Consider the following 21,567-nt stretch of genomic DNA (forward strand, 5'->3'; position numbering starts at 1 on the left):
GGAGCTTTCTAACCACCTCGGTGACTTCGGCCTGGGTAATGGATGAGTCCGCCTCCGAGTCCCCAGTCTCTGCTTCCTCTTCGGAAGACGTGACGATGGGATTGAGGAGATCCTCGAAGTACTCGTTCCACCGCCCAACAACATCCCCAGTCAGGGTCAACAGCTCCCCACCCGCACCGTAAACAGTGCTGGTGGAGAGCTGCTTCCGCCTCCTGAGGCATCGGAAGGTTTGCCAGAATCTCTTCGGGGCCGACCGATAGTCCTCCTCCATAGCCTCCCCGAACTCCTCCCAGACCCGAGTTTTTGCCTCTGCGACCGCACGGGCTGCGGCACGCTTGGCCTGCCGGTACCTGTCAGCTGCCTCTGGGGTCCCACCTACCAACAAACATAAGTAGGACTCCTTCTTCAGCTTACTTCCGGTGTCCACCACCGGGTTCGGGGATTGCCGCCACGACAGGCACCAGAGACCTTGCGACCACAGCTACGAGCAGCCGCTTCGACAATGGAGGTGGAGAACATGGTGCACTCGGACTCCATATCTCCAACCTCCCCCGGGATCTGGGAGAAGAGTTCAAGACCTCGCTGACAGAGAGTTCCGCCAGTCGTTCCCAGCAGACCCTCACGATACGTTTGGGCCTGCCAGGTCTTACCGGCTTCCTACCCTCCCAGCGGATCAAACTCACCACCAGGTGGTGATCAGTCGACAGCTCTGCCCCTCTCTTCACTCGAGTGTCCGAGACACGTGGCCGAAGGTCAGATGATACGACTACAAAGTCGATCATCGACCTCCGGCTCAGGGTGTCCTGGTGCCACGTGCACTTATGGACACCCTTGTGCTCGAACATGGTGTTCGTGATGGACAAACTACTGTGACTAGCACAGAAGTCCAACAACTGAACACCACTCGGGTTCAGATTGGGGAGGCCATGCTTCCCAATCACCCCCCTCCAGGTCTCACTGTCGCCGCCCACGTGGGCATTGAAATCCCCCAGGAGAACAATGGAGTCCCCAGTCGGAGCACTATCTAGTACCCCTCCCAGGGATTCCAGGAAGGTCGGGTACTCTGCACTGCTGCTCGGCCCGTAGGCCGAGACAACGGTGAGAGACCTGTCCCTGACCCGAAGGCGTAGGGACGCGACACTCTCGTTCACCAGAGTAAACTCCAACACTTGATGACTGAGCTGGGGAGCAATATGCAATGCGACCCCAGCTCTCCGCCTCTCCCCGTGGGCGATGCCAGAAAAATGAAGCGTCCAGCCCCTCTCCAGGAGTTGGGTACCAGAGCCCAAGCTGTGCATGGAGGTGAGCCTGACTATCTCTAGTCGGTATCTCTCAACCTCCTGCACAAGCTCAGGCTCCTTCCCCCCTAGTGAGGTGACATTCCACGTCCCAACAGCCAGGGGCTGTGAGCATGGACCGGGCCACTGGGCCACCCGCCCTCGACCGCCACCCAATCCTCTCTGCACCCGACCCCCATGGCCCCCTCTGCAGGTGGTGAACCCACAGGAGGGCAGGCCCACGTCACTCTTTCGGGCTGAGCTCGGCCGGGCCCCATGGGCTAAGGCCCAACCAGGCGCTCGCGCGCGAGCCCCAACCCCAGGCCTGGCTCCAGGGTGGGACCCCGGCTCCGCCATACCGGGCGACATCACGGTCCTTGATCTTTTACTGGTCATGGAGGTTCTGAACTGCCCTTAGTCTGACCTGTCACCTAGGACCTGTTTGCCTTGGGAGACCCTACAGGGAGCACAAAGCCCCCGACAACATAGCTCCTAGGATCATCCGGGTACGCAAACTCCCCCACCATGATAAGGTGGCAGCTAGAGGGGGAGTTGGGCTCCATCTACCTCAGTTATTAAGAAATACCAACAATATGGTACTGTATGTTAAATCTGTCTGGAGGCGGCAGTTCCCAAAAACGGAGTGACTGTGCAAGAAGGTGACTTATGAGGAAAGCCGCCAAAATGACAAGAAAACCCTTAAGATGTTGTCAGCATTTTTGCAAAACTTGCACTACGCACAGTTTCTCCAATTACAGGCACATAAGCTTTATTTTATGACAGAGTGTAAGAGGATATAGGAATATTTATCTGAAATAGATAAAACTATTTTATAAGTGTACAAGTGATCAAATGTTATTAAAAATGTACAAAAAAGAAGGTAGAAAGGTGAAAGTGGCACAAACCTGTGACTGATCAGGAAGACATCTGGGTGCTGTTTGAAGAGTTCAGACCGAGCCAGCTGATGGTTCAGGCTGCGATCTAAGTTTTGATAATTCCTGTCGGTGAACAGGTGAACATGGACACGGTTCTTGGTTTCATCGACTCTGGCAACCTTGGGTGTGAGAACGTAAACACAGAGAGGGTGTAAGGGTATGAAAAAGTGTTGACCAGAAGAAAAAGGATATTTTTGGCAAACACTGACATACGAGGTCTGTTATAAAAATATCCGACCTTTTTATTTTTTTCAAAAACCATATGGATTTGAATCACGTGTGATTGCATCAGCCAAGCTTGAACCTTCGTGCGCATGCGTGAGTTTTTTCACGCCTGTCGGTTGCGTCATTTGCCTGTGAGCAGGCTTTGTGTGAGCAGTGGTCCACCCCTCTCGTCGGATTTTTATTGCGAATAAATGTCTGAACGATTTGGAGCTTTGCTGCATCAATTTTTTCCAGAAATTGTGAGAGACCTCCAGGTGGTAACCATTCGGAAAATTCACATGGCTTTGAGGGATGATTTTATGGGGATTACACAGATTAAGGAGTGCTCCAGCCAGTTTAAAGACCGCCCACAGCTGCTGAGAGCGCGCTGCGCTCCCAGTGCCGATCGACAGGCTCAAACCCCGCTGAAACAACCAGATCATTTCCAATGTGAAGGCTTTGTTGATCCGGGACGTCGTCTGACTTACACAAAAATGGCAGGAGACGTGGACATCAGTACTTTTTCGGCACATTCCACTGTTACAGGAGTTTTTTTCATGTAAAGAAAAGCGGACGGATGCGCCACCGTGCCGCTCATGGCGTTGCACAAAACCACCTCCGTGTTGGTCTCACAGGACGGCTTTGAGATGGCTTTCAGATGGCTCTTGGTGGGTTTTCAGTCGTGTGACTAACTGAGAAATTGTGGATGAGCCTGGACATGCCAGAACATGTCCTGTGAGGCTTCATCACGGCATTGCTTTGCGCCATGCGGCACCATCGCGACGTGCGAAATTCCTCCGCTCCTCTTTCCATGACAAAAACTCCTGTAACAGTGGAATGTGCGGTTCATTTCCAAACTGGATGCTGTGTTTTATCCGGGACGTCCTCTGACTAGCACAGGAATTGCGGAAGACGTGGACATCAGCACTTTTTCGGCACATTGAGACAAACATGCGGAGGAATTCCGCGCGTCGCGGTAGAGCCGCATGGCGCAAAGCAACGCCGTGATGAAGCCTCACAGGACATGTTCTGGCATGTCCAGGGTCATCCACAATTTCTCGGTTAGTCACACGACTGAAAACCCACCGACAGCCGTCTGAAAGCCATCTCAAAGCCGTCCTGTGAGACCAACAAGGAGGTGGTTTTGTGCCGCGGCATGAGCAGCACGGTAGCGTATCCGTCCGCTTTTCTTTCCATGAAAAAAACTCCTGTAACAGTGGAATGTGCCGAAAAAGTGCTGATGTCCACGTCTCCTGCCATTTTTGTGTAAGTCAGACGACATCCCGGATCAACAAAGCCTTCACGTTGGAAATGATCTGGTTGTTTCAGCGGGGTTTGAGCCTGTCGATCGGCGCTGGGAGCGCGGCGCGCTCTCAGCAGCTGTGGGCGGTCTTTAAACTGGCTGGAGCACTCCTTAATCTGTGTAATCCCCATAAAATCGTCCCTCAAAGCCATTTGAATTTTCTGAATGGCGTCCACCTGGAGGTCTCTCACAGTTTCTGGAAAAAATTGATGCAGCAAAGCTCCAAATCGTTCAGACATTTGCAATAAAAATCCGACGAGAGGGGTGGACCACTGCTCACACAAAGCCTGCTCACAGGCAAATGACGCAACCAACAGGCGTGAAAAAACTCACGCATGCGCACGAAGGTTCAAGCTTGGCTGATGCAATCACACATGATTCAAATCCATATGGTTTTGGAAAAAAATAAAAAGGTCGGATACTTTTATAACAGACCTCGTACTCAGTCCTCATGTGCATTCACACATGGACAGAAACAAACCTGAAAGGAGTGTGCTTGAATGTTTAAACTGTACCTTAATGCTACAGTCGGTAGAGTTCAGCACTTTTTCTCGAAGCCACTGCACAGCATCTGGAGTCCAGGATCCAACGCTGACATGCAGATCTGCAAGGCAGCACTTCACAGCCTGAACACAGGATGGCGTCAGTCATTTCAATTTTTCCCTCAGTCGTACTGTCTGAACGTGATATACTGTAACTCTTCTGTAAACAGTTTTTGTAAGAAATGCTGACCTGAGGTGGGATGGCCACAAGGTCACGGAGAAATGGTGGTGGGATCTCTCTCAACTCAAACACTTCCACGGATGCCTGCACACCCACATCAATGAACACAATGTCCAGAACTCTGCTGCCGTGCAGGTTGGTGATCTACAGCAAACCACAGAAAAAAAAAAGCTTTTTGTTTTGTTCTCCTTTCAACAAACTGTGAACTAAAGCTGAAAAGGCAAACTACATACAAAACATCCACACAATTTTCAAAGAAAATTCTTTATGGAATGTGTACATTTATTTTTAATGACTAGAATATTCACTTTAAGTCACGACAGATGTAATCATTTAGACTTAACGATTATGGAGCCTTTACGGTAAAACTGAAACTATGAGGATTGACAAAGTTGTTTCAATCTTGGATTATATCTCACTTGAAACTACTTCATTAAGTAAAACGAATTAAAACTGAAATAAAAAAAATAGCACATGCATATTAGGGAGGTTCAAAAAAATAAAACTTGGAAATTCATTACTCTCACCCCTTCAATTTATGATGCTCTGGGAAAAAAGAAAGCCTGCCAAATATTTTTGTCATACATTAATATTCAGAGGTAGCACATCATAGCTGAAGTGTTGTGTGGGCCGCTGAAGAGGAGGTACTGCTGGCTCACCACCACAAGATGGCGCCCTGCTTGAAGTGCGGGCTTCAAGCACGAGAGGGCGCCGGAGCGACCGGGACTGACAGCTGTCACTCATCATCCGTACCAGCTGTCACTCATCCACTACACATCACCACCACCATAAAGGCCGGACTGCAACTCCACCTCCCTACCGAGAAATCGGCTACCAATCAGGTAATTTTCTCTGCTGAACTAAACCTTGTGTAATAGTCTGACCTCAGTTGCAGCCGTTTTCCTGTGACGGTGTCCTTATCTGCGGTATTGGCGTTTGGTGTGGACTGCGACGGCTTCGCCTCACACCCTAAACCAGATAAGTGGTTTCACAGGAGCTGTATGAGTGTGTGATTGGAGGTGGAGGTGCTCCCTCCTAACTAAACACTGACTGTGGGATTACTGAGTGTGCGAACTCACACTCATCAGTACTGTTTCTGTTCTCTGCCAGCAGTACCGGGTCTGACTGCTGAAGACAGTGGTCACCTGGGGTGCAGGGCTTGGCGGCTCCGGTGTTCTTCAGATCCGTTGGTGGTGGAAGCTGTGTGGGATCCGGCTCTTCTCTCGCCAGACGTCTTCTATCGTCGAGCCTGCCCACACGTCACCTTGTGTATAATTGACATTCCACCATATTGTTATTGTCTGTACTTCGTTGTGCGAATGACAACATTAAATAGTTACTTTTTGGCTTATCCATTGTCCGTTCATTAACGCCCCCTGTTGTGGGTCCGTGTCACGACACTTTCACAACATGAAGGTTGTAAATATATCAGTTATCGCTGCCCGAGTGCCCGTGCAATAGGTTATCCATTATCCAGTATCTAATCACATCACTTATAAAGAGGATAGAAGTTAACCACCTGAGTGTAACTAAAGTATAATTTTATATTCAATTTAAAACTATACCTGGGTTTAAATATTTCTCACAAACAACATACTTTCAAAAATGTTATTTTAGGCTACAAGCTGAAAATTTTGATTCAATTCACAGCTTCTTTTTTTCAGATCTTTGGTGATGGTGAATCTAACATGAGATAAATGTAAAAAGAGACACTTGCTGACTTAACATGCTTAACCATTAACTGGAAACTTCAGTAAAACATGTCAGCTACTAGAAGTAGAACATTTGTATACCTTATTGGTTCCACCGACTGAAATAAAGGGAAACAAATTGCCCTCAAATGGGCAAATACTCAAGGTATTTTTCTTCAAACACACTGATTTGAAGAAAACTGTCCATGATGCTGCTGTGACCTCTATAGACATGGCAATTCCTTTTTGGGAGAGAGCTAGAATCCCACTGAGGGCAAAGCAGCATCTGATCACAAAGTTAGAAAAGGTGTTCGGAAAATGGAAAACATTGAAAAAGACCAAGAATCGCAATACAGACAAGCAGAAGAAAGATGAAACAGTGTTTTGTGAATCTTTGGAGGACTTGTTTGACATGGCACATCAGGATGTCCTAACAATGATAAAGTTTGAAGATGACAGACAGTTCCTACTTGCTCAGCGAGAGAAAGGTAGAAGGGGATGCATGGCAGGCATAGATAAAATACAAACTGCCAAAGAACAAAGAGCAGAAAAAAGGAAAGCTGCAGAAGCAAAATACAAAGAGAAACTGGAGGAGCCTGGACCATCTAATGTCTCACTACCTGACACCGTCTCCAGCCAGAGTGAAGAGAACACAGAAAGTCCAGATGAAGAATTTATTATGCCAGTGCCACAAAAAGCCAGTAAAATTAAAGCTGTTGTAACACCAGGACTTGCAGCAGCATTGGATAGGACCAAAACAACAGACAGAAGTGCCACCTATATTCTGACTGAAACGGCAGCAAGTCTTGGTCATGATGCAAGCAACTTAAATATCATTATCATGTAAAGGATGTTCTCATATGTTACACAGCTGTATAATTGGTTCTTGTGCTGATTCATACATTTTTGAATATTAAGTACTGCAAGGCATAAAGAATATTATTGTTTGGAGCTAGATCAAGCTATATGTGGAAATATATAAAGCATAGACTTATTTAAATTTATCAATAATGAAACAGTATTTCATCAATAAAATGAAAATGCAATGTTTGATTGTTACAAAATCTTCGCTACCCCAGTATGTAGGTATTGTAGGAGCATGATACATGTACGAGAAGAACTGCATCTCACAATTCATGTTTTAGTGTTAACTATTTTATGGGATATGAAAAGATTTGATTTTCCAATGTATTGCCATAATTTCTGTCCTGACATATCAATATTAAACTGACAGAAATAATTTGGAAATATCTGGAAATGACCATACTATATGACAAAGTTATTGCCAGCAAAATCTTTAAGGGCTGTGTGCTACCAGTAAAAATTATTAGAGTTTTATGAAATTGTACATGATGTGTTTTTATGTTAGGTACAACAAATTTAGAGGGTGAGACTTGAAGTTTTTTTTTAAAAAAATTTTGACCATTTTTACGGACCAACCTAATGCATATAAACGCCAACCAACTGCATTTTAAATATGGTAAACTGGTAAATGCAATGTCTGTACTAGTGTATGTAAAGTAGGGATACAACTTTTTTTGCAACTCTATAGTCCTGTATCATATTGTGATGAGTTTTTGCTAGAAAATAATGAAAATCAATGTTTTTTTGTTTTGGATTTGATCAAAAAGTTCAACCATGAATAACTTTTAAATTTTTATACTAGGTTGCATTTGGGTGGATTTCCAAAACCTAGAACCCCGGTTGAATAATAAATAAAAAGGGAAAAAGTATGATGACTCAGCAATACAATCTACTACTGAAGTCTTACAAATGCTACAAATTTATTGAAAGCCGAGTGCTATGCAACCTTGCCCATATTCAAACAAGTTTTGCATAAGAGTATAAACATGAGTTCATGGGTCAGCTTTTTTAAAGACACCTCACAAGGGAGTTAATTTTAGTTGCGCATAAAAGCTCACCTAAACATGATACAGGGAATTGTTTTTGAGGAAAGAAATTAAAATGTTGTATCACTAATGTGCAGACAGATCACAGCACATCCATGAACTATCCAGCGGGTGTCAGTGTTCAGCATGTCTTACTTTTGATTCTCTGGGCCAATGTTCACAAACACATTTCAAAACATTCTTGAGTGTTTTGAGTTTGCCATCAGTAATTTGCTGCACTGATTTACACCAGACACTTTGGCAACATCCTCAGCCATGCGTTCTATCTGTTCATTAACTCTGGTTTTACTTTCCCATTGTTGTACATATGTCAATTGAGCCAACAGGACATCTAAATCTGTTATGTGGGCCGCTGAAGAGGAGGTACTGCTGGCCCACCACCACCAGAGGGCGCCCTGCTTGGAGTGCGGGCTCCAAGCACGAGAGGACGCCAGACCCAGAAGAAGTGACAGCTGTCATTCATCCTCTGCACCAGCTGTCACTCGTTCATCATCATCATCATCATCACCATAAAGGCCGGACTGCAACTCCACCTCCTCGCCGAGAAATCGACTACTGAAGAGGTAATTTCTCTGCTGACTCATACGTTGTGTAATAATCTGAACTTCTGTTGCAGCCGTTTTCCTGGTGTTTTCCTTATCTGTGGGATTGGCGTTTGGTGTGACAGCGACGGCTTCGCCTCACACCCCAAAACAGATAAGTGGTTAATCAGGAGCTGCACGAGTGTGTGATTGGAGGTGGAGGTGCTCCCTCCTAACTGTGTGCAGACTGTGGATTACTGAGTGTGCGAACTCACACTCATTCGTCTTGTCTCTGCTTTCTGCCAGCGGTACCAGGGTCGACAGCCGAAGACAGAGGCCACCTGGGGACTCGGGACTTGGCGGCTCCGGTGTTCTTCAGACCGTTGGTGGTGGAAGCCGTGTGGGACGCGGCTTCTCTCTCGTCGGGGGTCTTCTATCTTCGAGCCTGCCCACACGTCACCTGGTGTTAATTGACTTTACAAATTCTGTGTATTAAGTTGTGTGTTGTCACAACATTAAATTGTTACTTTTTGGCTTATTCATTGTCCGTTCTTTAGCGCCCCCTGTTGTGGGTCCGTGCTACGACACCTTCCCAACAGGATTTCTCGGCCAATCGTCATGGATTCCGAGGGGCGTCAACCCGAGCTTGAACGGCCAATGGAAGAACCAGGAGCGCAGGCGTCAGCGGGAGGCGTGTTGAGTGAGCTGCAGCAAATCTTAACCGCCGTCACGGCTCGGCTGGATTTAGTGGCCAAGCAGAATGTTCTCCTTAACCGGAGGGTGGAGGCTCTCACCGCCAGGGTGGAAGCGCGCGATCAGGGCGCTGCTGCAGCCACTCCTCTTGCTGGTCCTGGGCCTGTAACAGACGTTCCACTGGTCGTTCAACGACCCCCCCCACCGTCCCCTGAAGCATACATAAGCCCTCCGGAACCGTACGGAGGCTGTGTTGAGACGTGCGCAGACTTCCTCATGCAGTGTTCGCTCATCTTTTCACAGCGTCCTGTCATGTACGAGTCAGACGCCAGCCGGGTGGCTTATGTTATTAGTCTGCTTCGAGGAGAGGCACGCGCCTGGGCTACGGCGCTTTGGGAGCAGAATTCACGGCTCCTAACGTCTTATGCTGGGTTTATACGGGAGTTCAAACAAGTGTTTGACCATCCCAACAGAGGCGAGACCGCTTCGAGCGTGCTGCTGTCAATGAGACAGGGGCGTCGCAGCGCAGCCGAGTATGCAGTCGACTTCCGCATCGCGGCAGCGAAGTCCGGCTGGAATAACGTTGCACTCCGCGCCGCCTTCGTAAATGGACTGTCTCCGGTCCTGAAGGAGCACCTGCTGGCTAAGGAGGAACCGTGGGATTTTGACGGGCTTGTCGATTTGGTTATACGCTTAGACAACCGTTTGAATGAGCATCGTCGGGAGCAGGCCGGGGGGCGTGACCGGGCACGAGCCGTCCCTCCCCCTTCCGGTTCTGAAAGGGTGACGTCGTCCCCACGCTTCACTGCCAGAGAGCTCCGTGTGGCTACAGCTCCCCCTGCTGAGGAGGCTATGGACACGAGCAGGGCCAAAGTAAAAACAAACGTCAGACAAAGGAAGCTGGCCCGAGGGGAGTGTTTTGTCTGCGGCTCTTGTGAGCATATGCAGAAGGACTGCCCCAAAACGGTCAAACTACAACGCCCGTCCTTAGAAACTGGGCTAAGGGGGGTCATAACACGCACGCGGGTAAATCCCGCAAATCTGCACGAATCCCAGTGACGATCCTTTGTGGGGATCTAACCCTTCACGCCCCAGCACTGGTAGACACGGGGTCGGAAGGGAATCTGCTGGATAGCAGATGGACAAAGGAAGTAGGGCTCCCCCTGGTGGCTCTGCCGGCACCATTGCAGGTGCGAGCACTAGATGGCACCCTGCTTCCATTAATCACACATCAGACACAGCCAGTGACCTTGGTTGTGTCTGGAAATCACAGGGAGGAGATAGTGTTCCATGTAACACCTTCTACCTCCTGAGTGATTTTGGGATTTCCATGGATGGTGAAGCACAATCCCCGGATAGATTGGCCATCCGGGGTTGTGACGCAGTGGAGCAAAACCTGCCACCGGGAGTGTTTAGGATCCTCGGTTCCTCCCGGCACGACGGCTAATGAGGAGGTTAAAGTTCCCCCCAATCTATCGGCGGTGCCAAAGGAGTACCACGATCTTGCTGATGTTTCCAGCAAAGATCTGGCGCTCACTCTTCCCCCGCACTGACCGTACGATTGTGCCATCGATTTGGTCCCGGGCGCTGAGTACCCGTCCAGTAGGTTGTACAACCTCTCACGTCCGGAACGCGAATCAATGGAGACCTACATCCGGGACTCTTTAGCTGCCGGGCTGATCCGGAACTCCACCTCCCCGATGGGTGCTGGTTTCTTTTTTGTGGGCAAAAAGGACGGCGGACTCCGTCCATGCATTGATTACAGAGGGCTGAACGAGATCACGGTTTGCAACCGATACCCGTTACCTCTGTTGGATTCAGTGTTCACGCCCCTGCATGGAGCCCAAATTTTCACTAAATTGGATCTTAGAAACACGTACCACCTGGTTCGGATCCGGAAGGGAGACGAATGGAAGACGGCATTTAACACCCCGTTAGGTCACTTTGAGTACCCGGTCATGCCGTTCGGCCTCACTAACGCCCCCGCAACGTTCCAAGCTTTGGTAAATGACGTCTTGCGGGACTTCCTGCATCGGTTCGTCTTCGTATATCTGGACGATATACTCATCTTTTCCCCGGACCCTGAGACCCATGTCCAGCATGTACGTCAGGTCCTACAGCGGTTGTTGGAGAACCGGCTGTTTGTGAAGGGCGAGAAGTGCGAGTTCCACCGCACTTCTTTGTCCTTCCTGGGGTTCATCATCTCCTCCAACTCCGTCGCCCCTGATCCGGCCAAGGTTGTGGCGGTGAGAGATTGGCCCCAACCAACAAGCCGCAGGAAATTGCAGCAGTTCCTCGGCTTTGCAAATTTCTACAGGAGGTTCATTAAAGGCTACAGTCAGGTAGTTAGCCCCCTGACTGCCCTGACCTCCACCAAGGTCCCCTTCACCTGGTCGGATCGGTGCGAAGCCGCGTTCCAGGAGTTGAAACGCCGGTTCTCGACTGCACCAGTTCTGGTGCAGCCTGATCCTGATCGCCAGTACATAGTGGAAGTGGATGCCTCTGACTCAGGGATAGGAGCCGTGCTGTCCCAGAGCATGGAGGCTGATAAGGTTCTCCATCCTTGTACCTATTTTTCCCGCAGGTTGACCCCAGCTGAACGGAACTATGACGTCGGCAATCGGGAGCTCCTCGCGGTGAAGGAGGCTCTTGAAGAGTGGAGACACCTGCTGGAGGGGGCGTCGTTGCCTTTCACGGTTTTCACGGACCATTGGAACCTGGAGTACATCCGGACCGCCAAGCGGCTGAACCCCAGGCAAGCCCGCTGGTCTCTGTTCTTCGGGCGCTTTGACTTCCGGATCACGTACCGTGCCGGGACCAAAAACCAAAAATCGGATGCATTGTCCCGGGTGCACGAAGAAGAAGCCAAAGCGGGGCTGTCGAACCCCACCGAGACCATCATCCCCGAGTCCACTGTCGTGGCCTCCCTCACCTGGGACGTGGAGAAGACCGTCCGGGAGGTCCTGGCAAGGAGCCTGGACCCGGGGACCGGCCCCAAGAACAGAATGTACGTCCCACCAGAGGCAAGAGCTGCCGTATTGGACTTCTGTCACGGGTCCAAGCTCTCCTGTTATCCCGGAGTGCGTAGGACCGTGGCAGTAGTCCAGCAGCGCTTCTGGTGGGCGTCCCTGGAAACCGACGTCCGGGACTACGTCCAGGCCTGTACCATCTGCGCCAGGGGCAAGGCAGACCATCGGAGGACCTCGGGACTCCTCCAACCCCTGCCGGTGCCTCATCGCCCCTGGGCTCACATCGGCCTGGACTTCATAACGGCCCTCCCGCCGTCCCAGGGCAACACCATTATTCTCACGATAGTGGACCGGTTCTCCAAGGCGGCCCACTTCATGGCCCTCCCGAAGCTCCCGACGGCCCAGGAGACGGCAGACCTCCTGGTCCACCACGTCATGCGGCTGCATGGGATACCATCGGACATTGTATCAGATCGTGGTCCCCAGTTCTCTTCGCAGGTGTGGAAGAGTTTCTGTAAAGAGCTGGGGGCCACCGTGAGTCTCTCGTCCGGGTACCACCCCCAGACAAACGGGTATGGACCTGAAGAACGCTCCTGGGTGAAGAGGAGCTTCATCCTGGACCCGGCCCTCCTGGCCGATTTTTACACGAGACATCCGGACAAGCCTGGTCGGACGCCAGGAGGCGCCCGTTGAGGGGGGGGTCCTGTTATATGGGCCGCTGAAGAGGAGGTACTGCTGGCCCACCACCACCAGAGGGCGCCCTGCTTGGAGCCCGCACTCCAAGCAGGGCGCCAGACCCAGAAGAAGTGACAGCTGTCATTCATCCTCTGCACCAGCTGTCACTCGTTCATCATCATCATCATCATCACCATAAAGGCCGGACTGCAACTCCACCTCCTCGCCGAGAAATCGACTACTGAAGAGGTAATTTCTCTGCTGACTCATACGTTGTGTAATAATCTGAACTTCTGTTGCAGCCGTTTTCCTGGTGTTTTCCTTATCTGTGGGATTGGCGTTTGGTGTGACAGCGACGGCTTCGCCTCACACCCCAAACCAGATAAGTGGTTAATCAGGAGCTGCACGAGTGTGTGATTGGAGGTGGAGGTGCTCCCTCCTAACTGTGTGCAGACTGTGGATTACTGAGTGTGCGGACTCACACTCATTCATCTTGTCTCTGCTTTCTGCCAGCAGTACCAGGGTCGACAGCCGAAGACAGAGGCCACCTGGGGACTCGGGACTTGGCGGCTCCGGTGTTCTTCAGACCGTTGGTGGTGGAAGCCGTGTGGGACGCGGCTTCTCTCTCGTCGGGGGTCTTCTATCTTCGAGCCTGCCTACACGTCACCTGGTGTTAATTGACTTTACAAATTCTGTGTATTAAGTTGTGTGTTGTCACAACATTAAATTGTTACTTTTTGGCTTATTCATTGTCCGTTCTTTAGCGCCCCCTGTTGTGGGTCCGTGCTACGACACCTTCCCAACAAAATCAACACTGAGAATTTAACTCTTTCATGTTTGCTAACAGTTTACAGCCATCGATTGGGGCAAAACATAATTTTAAGAACTGAACATGAACTGTATCAGTGTATTAAAAAATGCCTTTGTCAAAACCATGAAAAATACAAAAGAAAAAGCGCAAAACTCATCTGAATTTATAACTTTAACTCTTAAAAAAGAGAGAGAAAGGGGATGAAGTTGTCCAAATGGTCTGGTGAGAAAGTGACAAGAATAATTTCAAAACCCTTTGTGGATAAATGCATTCATCCTCACTGATCAGACTTCATTCAGGTCCTGATCATAGGCTGTTTCAGCTAGGGATGCACCGATCGCATATTCATTTACGCGTACTTGTAATCATAAAACATGTCCGACACTCTGTGACCCAATACCGCTTTACAGCAGCGTGATGTCAACCTCTCAATGTGGGATTTTCATGCACACGCTCCGAAATTTCTGGACTAAGTTGAAATATGTTGCCGTCCATTAATTAATTGGCTGAGAGCCGCAGTCCATCATGCGGAGAAAATTCACACACAGAGTAAATAAAAAGTCTTACCTGTTAGTGGAATTCATCATCATACGATCCTGAAGAATAACCCACATAAATCCTCCTGAGTTGGGAAACAATATCTAAAAATACTTGAACTCCTCATGAGTCCCCCCGTGAGTTTGGCACTTTGCACCACAGTTACTCCATCAGAAATCAGATCATGGTTTCAGCGATGGAGATTGTCCATCAGGTTGGTGACTTTCAGCTCTAGGTGTGGGTGTTCAGGCGTGTTGGTCCACTACAGGGGTAATCCGTTTGTGAAATCTCTGTGGCACTGCTTCAGAACATCCGCTCACTTCCACGAGCTGCACTTTGCGCCAGAAGTTGGTTCACTGCGCGCCTCATTCATTAAACGGCTCATTTACCACAGGCAACGGACTATTCTGTCTGAACGTGAGGAAATTATCACTTCATCCAAGAAGGAAAAATAAAATAATGTTAAAATTACTATGTTTTGCCTCCTTGTGTTGCGACACTGTGTGTGTCTGTGTGTGTGCGTGTGTGTGTGTGTGTGTGTGTACGCCGGGCTTCTCCAATATTACATGTTGCACTGTTGGGGAAAAAAAAAATTTACACTTTGTATTTGTGTATATTATCAGTACCACTGTAGATAAAAACAGAAACAGGCTCGCAGAAAAGCTGCTTTATATCAAAATTAATCTGCCCTCATATTTTCAAAAAAGGCTTTTAGTCCTCACAGACATAAACAAAGTTATTGATGGATAGTTTCAGTTCTGTTCCTGGTGTTGTACATTTTGCAGTGCTGAAGTCCACAGGTTACATTTCAGTGAGATGTCTGGCAGTGTTCATGTTTGTTAAGAAACACACAATGTTAAAGGAAAATTTGTTGTAGTCAAAAAATGAAGTTACATGATTTAAGTGAAATGTTTGTAAATAAAATGTTTGTAAACAAAGTGCAGAAGTCCCAGAAAACAAAGAGACCAGATAGACAGGAGACGGAGACAAGAAGAAGAGGAGTGTCTCTCCCTTATTTAGCAGGAGTAGGGGAAAAACTACAGAGGATCTTCAGACAGCACAAAATCCCAGTTTACTTTAAACCAGTCGACACCTTGAGACAGAAATTAGTTCACCCTAAGGACAGGATCCCTAGTTACAAACAGAGCAATGTAGTGTATCATATCAGATGTCAGGAAAACTGTAATGAACACTACATAGGTGAGACGAAGCAACTTTTACACAAGAGGCTATACCAGCACCGCAGAGAGGTCGCCAGTGGACCTCAGTCTGCAGTTTATCTCCACCTGAAAGACACTAACCACACGTTGGAGGACAAGGAAGTTAAAATCTTAGCCAGAGAGAAGAAATGGTTTGAGAGAGGTGTCAAGGAAGCATTCTTTGTAAAACAGTTGAAACCCAGCCTTAACCGCGGAGCGGGTCTCAGACACGCTTTGTCCCCTGTTTACAATGTGGTACTCAGGTAAAAGCAGTTTCAGTTTTTTGTTCATGGTAATGAGTCATTCACGTCATCAGGAGAGAGTCGTCAATGGAGCCATCAGGGGAGGCTTCCGTCCTTTCATTAGGAGAGTGCTAACTAGAGCACAATAGGTGCTAATTAGAGCTATTGTTTAGTCACTAGCCTATAGCAGTCAGCCTCTCGTTAGGTGGGGTCTGGTTAGGTTAAAAAAACTCCAGCTTTTGTTGGCTTCTGGTTTAATCTTCTCTACAAGAGTCAAGACAGAAGTCAGACTACCAGAGCAAGAATTTTAGCTGAGGAAGCTTCTGTGATTTGAAGTGAAACGTCCTCACGTCAAGCAACCCAGTCCAGTCGAAGATTCAAGCTTCTCTACTTTGTAAATAAAACCAAAGCTAATGATATTGGTAGCAGTTACAGCCAAAAAGTAAGGAACAACTGATGAATAAAACATGATTTCAAAGTATTCATAAACTGTAATGGTATCATTAAGTATTCATATTGGTACTCGGCATCGACGAGAACCAAAATGTATGTACTCGTACTTGTACTCAGTCTGGAAGAAAGTGGCATCGGTGCATCCCTAGTATCAGCACACACTGAGAAGCTTTTTTTAAACAGTCTGTTTGATTGGAGATGCGGCGTTTCTTCCGAACAGACAGATTTTTTGCTGACATTAAAATCAAGTTAACGTGACACAAAATCAAAATGTAATCTTTGCAATTAATCCACAGTTCACACCGTGGAAAAATGCAGAGGACTGATTTAAACATTAACATGTCAATGTGACTTCTAGACATGCTGGAGGTCAGAAGAATACATTATCGAAGCTGTCCTCGCTAGCTGATGAAGACTGCGAAGGCAGTCATTCATGGTGGGGCCTGTGAAGCAGTCCACAGATCAGTATGACAGACACAAAAATATGATTTTGGGGAGAAAATTCAAAAAGTGGAACTGTGTGTTTCCGCAGAAAACTTACATGTCTGATGATGTCCAGGAGCTGCATCTCTCAACTTCTATTGACGTCCTCACAAACAATGAAAACAAAAACAACACATCCAGATCACCTCATCCACAGTGTAGCCTGCTGTCTCTATGTGCACAAGGGTTGTTGCAGGCCCAACAGCATTAGACTTACTTCCACAGTGGTCCTCAGAAAAATAAATAAATGAAAAGAGAAAAATACAATAAATCTGTTCATACAACTCCTCTGTGGCTGAACAGGACACATCCAGCGTATGTGCATGGCTAGACTGTGCATGCACAGCCTGTCCATGCATTAAAACTTAATTCCATTCAATGGCACAGCTCCTCCATGGCCGGACAGGATGCACGGGCACAACATCCTTCGGGAACACTCCGATAAAAATTTAGCTTAATCCATAATGTTGGGTTATCAGTTACAGCTCAAAACCCAGGACATAACACCACTCTCAAGAACAGTAAACAGAAGCAGCTGCTCTGTGAAGCTGCATATCATAATCAACACTCTAATAAGAACTAGAGTCCCTTGCTTGAGAGAGTAACAACATGACGAGGCGGGAAAAAACGGTCACGTGACTCGTGGTGCCATCTTGGTTTCAAAATAGCGTTTGCTTTTGATCGATCTGCATGTAAATCTGGCTATTTTATTTATTAATTCACTGAAAATGTCGGGTTGATGTGCATTTGGATGCACAAATAGACACGTCAAGGGCTTCAAGATATACAGATTCCCTTCAGATCCAAATAGAAGAAAAATTTGGGAAAATATAGTCAGCCGTGTGGTTTGGAAGCCGACATCATCATCATCAAAGTTTTGAGAGGTAAATTTATTGCTCAGTTCCATGTGCAGTAAAACTCAACTACACCATCATCGTATAAACCGGATATTCGCAGTCACTGGACAAAAAAGTACCAATGATTTGTATTGTTTTCCATGTAATAAACACCGTATATAACCGATTTTGTATCACAGATTTTTCGCTCACATCGGATAAAATGTCCCATCCGACTGCAATGTATTTCCATTGAAAACCCCTCACTTGTGGGACCGGAGTCATTTCCGTGATTAAAAGCCCAACCACAGCCTGACGTGCACCTGTTAAATCAGACACAGCAAAAGGCTGTGATTTGACACTTTTCTACTTTCACTCTTTCATATTTGAATAGTTTTTGCAAGTCCGCAGCTTTACAACACAGAGTCTGAAAAACATGAAATTGTACAGGTTACCTTTTGAATTGGAGGTGATGAATGTAGAAAGAAAAGCTTGTTGAGGGTCAAATTAATCCATAATAAAGCATAATCCAGTGACAAACACGTCATTGCATGACACAGAATTACAGAACTGCAGAAGTGTAAATCAGACTTTAAATTAATTAAATAAATCATCATAAATTGAAAATTTATGTAAATTTGGCAGCTTAACTCTTTTCATATTTATTTACTACCTGTACATGGATGTGTTGCTGTATGTGGTTGACAACATAAAAAGTTCATTCAGTAGTTCAACGCAGTTGGAACCAAAATGGCGCCATGTTCTAAGTTGACGTTACTCTCCTCAATCAAGGGACTCTAATAATAACCCCCCCCCCCCCCCCACACACACACACACACACACATTGCCTTCATTTTTATTCTCATCAGATCTGCACTGATCCCACATATGGCCTTTTGGCAGCCCCAATTGATGGCAATCCATCGTAGTGATGGAGAACCTGAAGGACCCCTTCACACATAGTACAAATATGTACAAATCAGGGCAAATCACGGTGGAACAGCTCATATGAGCGAACCACGAGAACACTGAGCCGACAGGCAGGCGTGAACAATCCCGCTGCGACAGTTTCATGCACGCGACGGTGTTGTACACGAGCGTGCACAAAACTGTTGCAGCGGGAACACAGTACGTGTTGCACCACATCGTGCCACAGATGTGGAGACAAATAAAATAAAACCAGCTGTATAATGAGTGAATATCACTGGGTTGATATAAATAATAAATAAAAGGGGACGCAATACAGAACCCTGCGATTAAATAACCCTGGTTAAATAAAAAATAAATGCCACTCACGGGATTCAAACCTACATTTTATAAAAGCTGTGAGACACAAACTTTACCACTGCGCCACAATCACTGTCTTATACCAGGAGTGTGAAATGGCTAAAACCAACAAGCAGATAAACATTTTTTTTGAAAAAGAGAAAAAAGCGCAGTGATAACTAACTAAACAGTGTTTGTTATGATGTATTTCTGCTGATATGTGACTGAAAGTGGTGTATCTGTCGCGATGTTGGCTTGTCCTACGGCACACCGCTCACAGGACATGCATGTCGGGCAGGGCCCGCGCGCATGTCTGGCCCGACAGTCCTTGTGACAGTCGTTTTTTAAACTGCACAGCAGCAAACAACCTTCTTACCTCAACGCGGGACCATTTGCTCTTGTAGCGAGCTAGACACCCTTTCCCACAGAAGGGCCTGGAAACCAGGGACTCTGTTGTAACCTGAAAGAAAAAAACTGTTTCATCAGTCAGTGTCTTTAAGAAATCTTACTATTTGTTGAATCAAGACTTTGTGTGGACCATTAAACTTTAAGAATGTTTGTCAGGATTAATAACTGCACCTTACTGATTTCATCCCATAATAGCTAGTTCTGTATTCATCGTTTGAACAGTTGTCTGTATTATACTGTTACTGTTAAGTGGGATCCCTTGGAACAAGTCACGTCACCAAAGTACAAACCACACAGAAAAGCTGATTATTGACTGACCACATTATGGAAATTAATTTCAATATTGCAATCATAGCTGCGTGTGATACAGTGGATCATCATATTCTACTTGATAGGCTGGAGAATCATTTTGGGATTACTGGGAGTGCCCTTGCATGGTTGACGTCATATCTAACCAGTCGTTTTCACTGTGTTTTGTACAATAACACTACCTCTAACCTTAGTGACATAAAATTTGGGGTTCCACAAGGGTCTGTCTTAGGCCTCGTGCTTTTCTGCTTTTATATAGCACCCTTTGGGCACATATTGAGGCATTTTGGGATTACCTTTCAATGCTATGCTGATGATATTCAGTTATACATGCTGATAACTGCTGGTAATCTCATCCACATAAAATCCTTAGAAGATTGCCTTGCATCAGTGAGACGCTGGATGTCTAGCAACTTTCTACTTTTAAACTCTGATAAGACTGAAATTATGGTTCTTGGTTCAGTGAGACATCGGCATCAATTTGACCAGCTAAACGCTTAGCCTAGGCTTGTGTGTCATACATCACACTGACAAAGTGAGGAACCCTGGGGTAATTTTTGATCCTATGTTGTCCTTTGACCTCCACATTAGAAATATTACGAGGACTGCTTTCTTCCACCTGTGAAATATAGCGAAGATTCGTCCCATCCTGTCTATGGCTGATACTGAGACCCTGATTCATGCGTTTGTGTCTTCTAGATTGGACTACTGCAACGTTTTATTTTCTGGTTTACCACAGTGCAACATTAGGGGTCTCCAATTGGTTCAAAATGCTGCTTTTGACACGAAGCAGAAAGTTTCACTACATTACATCCATTTTGGCATCTCTTCACTGGTTTCCTGTCCCTCTGAGATCAGATTTTAAGGTTCTGTTACTAACCTATAAAATTGTTCTGTAATTCATGTCTGTAGCATGGCCCAAGTAGAGGGTCACCCCTTTGAGTCTGGTCTGCCTGAGGTTTCTTCCTCAGAGGGAGTTTTTCCTTACCACTGTTGCTCTGGGGTTGGTAAGGTTAGACCTTACTTGTGTGAAGCACCTTGAGGCAACTCTGCTGTAATTTGGCCCTATATAAATGAAAATAAACTGAAACTGAAATTCATGGACTGACACCTGCCTCGGCTTTACGTTCTCAGGGTGCAGGATTACTTTGTGTCCCTAGGGTGAATAAAAAGTCTGCAGGTCACAGAGCTTTCTCTTATAGCGCCTCTGTTCTGTGGAATGATCTCCCTGCATCAATAAAACAGTCAAATTCTGTCGAGACTTTCAAGTCCAGACTTAAGATGCACTTATTTTCCCTTTCATGTGGCTAGCATGTTACTATGCTTTTTACTCTTTTTATTAATTTTATTAGGAAATGGAGCGGGCAGCGGCCTCAACTTTATCTAAATTCTGGGTCTTTTAGTGAAGTTTGGGGCTAGTGGGCAGTGATCACCTTCGTATTTCTTTTGTTTTTCTTGTTGCTTAATGCTGACAAATTATACTGTAATTGTTGTCTTTCTGATGCCTGATTCTGTTTTTTCTCTCTCTCTCTGTTTGAGATGCGGTGCCATCCAGAGAGGGGTGTGGTGTCTTTTTTCTCAAACTCTCCTGTCGTGTGCACCGCAACATTTCCTGTATGTTCATTTTGTGAATTGTTTTGTAATTTATGTCGGTAGCATGGCCCAAACAGAGGGTCACCCCTTTGAATCTGGTCTGCTTGAGGTTTCTTCCTCAGAGGGAGTTTTTCCTTACCGCTGTCGCCTGTGAGCTTGCTCTGGGGGTTGGTAAGGTTAGACCTTGCTTGTGTGATGCACCCTGAGGCAACTTTATTGTGATTTGGCACTATATAAATGAAAATAATTTGGAAAAAATATCTGAAATAGATTCAAGTGCACAGTCTCTGATTTTAGATGACAGCATGCAGTCTTGAAAAGACAGTGTTGCTACATAATCCATCACATCACATCACATCACACATCTTATAGATCTTTAAAGAGCAACAGCAGGACATGTAGAAACAGCCTCAAACCTGTGCTGCTACCAGATTAAATGTCTCAACTCCAGATTATCAGACTGCCCAGGGTGTACACTGCCTCACGCCCTATGACTGCTGGGATAAGCTCCAGCCCCCTGCGACCTGAT

The 21,567-nt window shown here is 46.8% G+C and overlaps 1 protein-coding gene across 4 annotated transcripts in view; it reads right to left on the bottom strand.

The window, feature by feature from the left end:
- tdrd7b (tudor domain containing 7 b) overlaps positions 1–21,567 on the bottom strand; it is a 136,199-nt gene that overhangs the window by 18,223 nt on the left and 96,409 nt on the right. For all 4 annotated transcript variants that reach the window (XM_034168103.1, XM_034168101.1, XM_034168104.1 and 1 more), the window contains 4 exons: positions 19,105–19,188; positions 4,452–4,586; positions 4,235–4,345; positions 2,183–2,331 (listed from right to left, as the gene is read on the bottom strand). In XM_034168103.1, the coding sequence (XP_034023994.1) occupies positions 2,183–2,331; positions 4,235–4,345; positions 4,452–4,586; positions 19,105–19,188 (479 nt within the window). The remainder of the gene's footprint in view (positions 1–2,182; positions 2,332–4,234; positions 4,346–4,451; positions 4,587–19,104; positions 19,189–21,567) is intronic.

The sequence above is a fragment of the Thalassophryne amazonica genome, chromosome 4, assembly GCF_902500255.1.
Source record: "Thalassophryne amazonica chromosome 4, fThaAma1.1, whole genome shotgun sequence".
Taxonomy (NCBI): Eukaryota; Metazoa; Chordata; class Actinopteri; order Batrachoidiformes; family Batrachoididae; genus Thalassophryne; species Thalassophryne amazonica.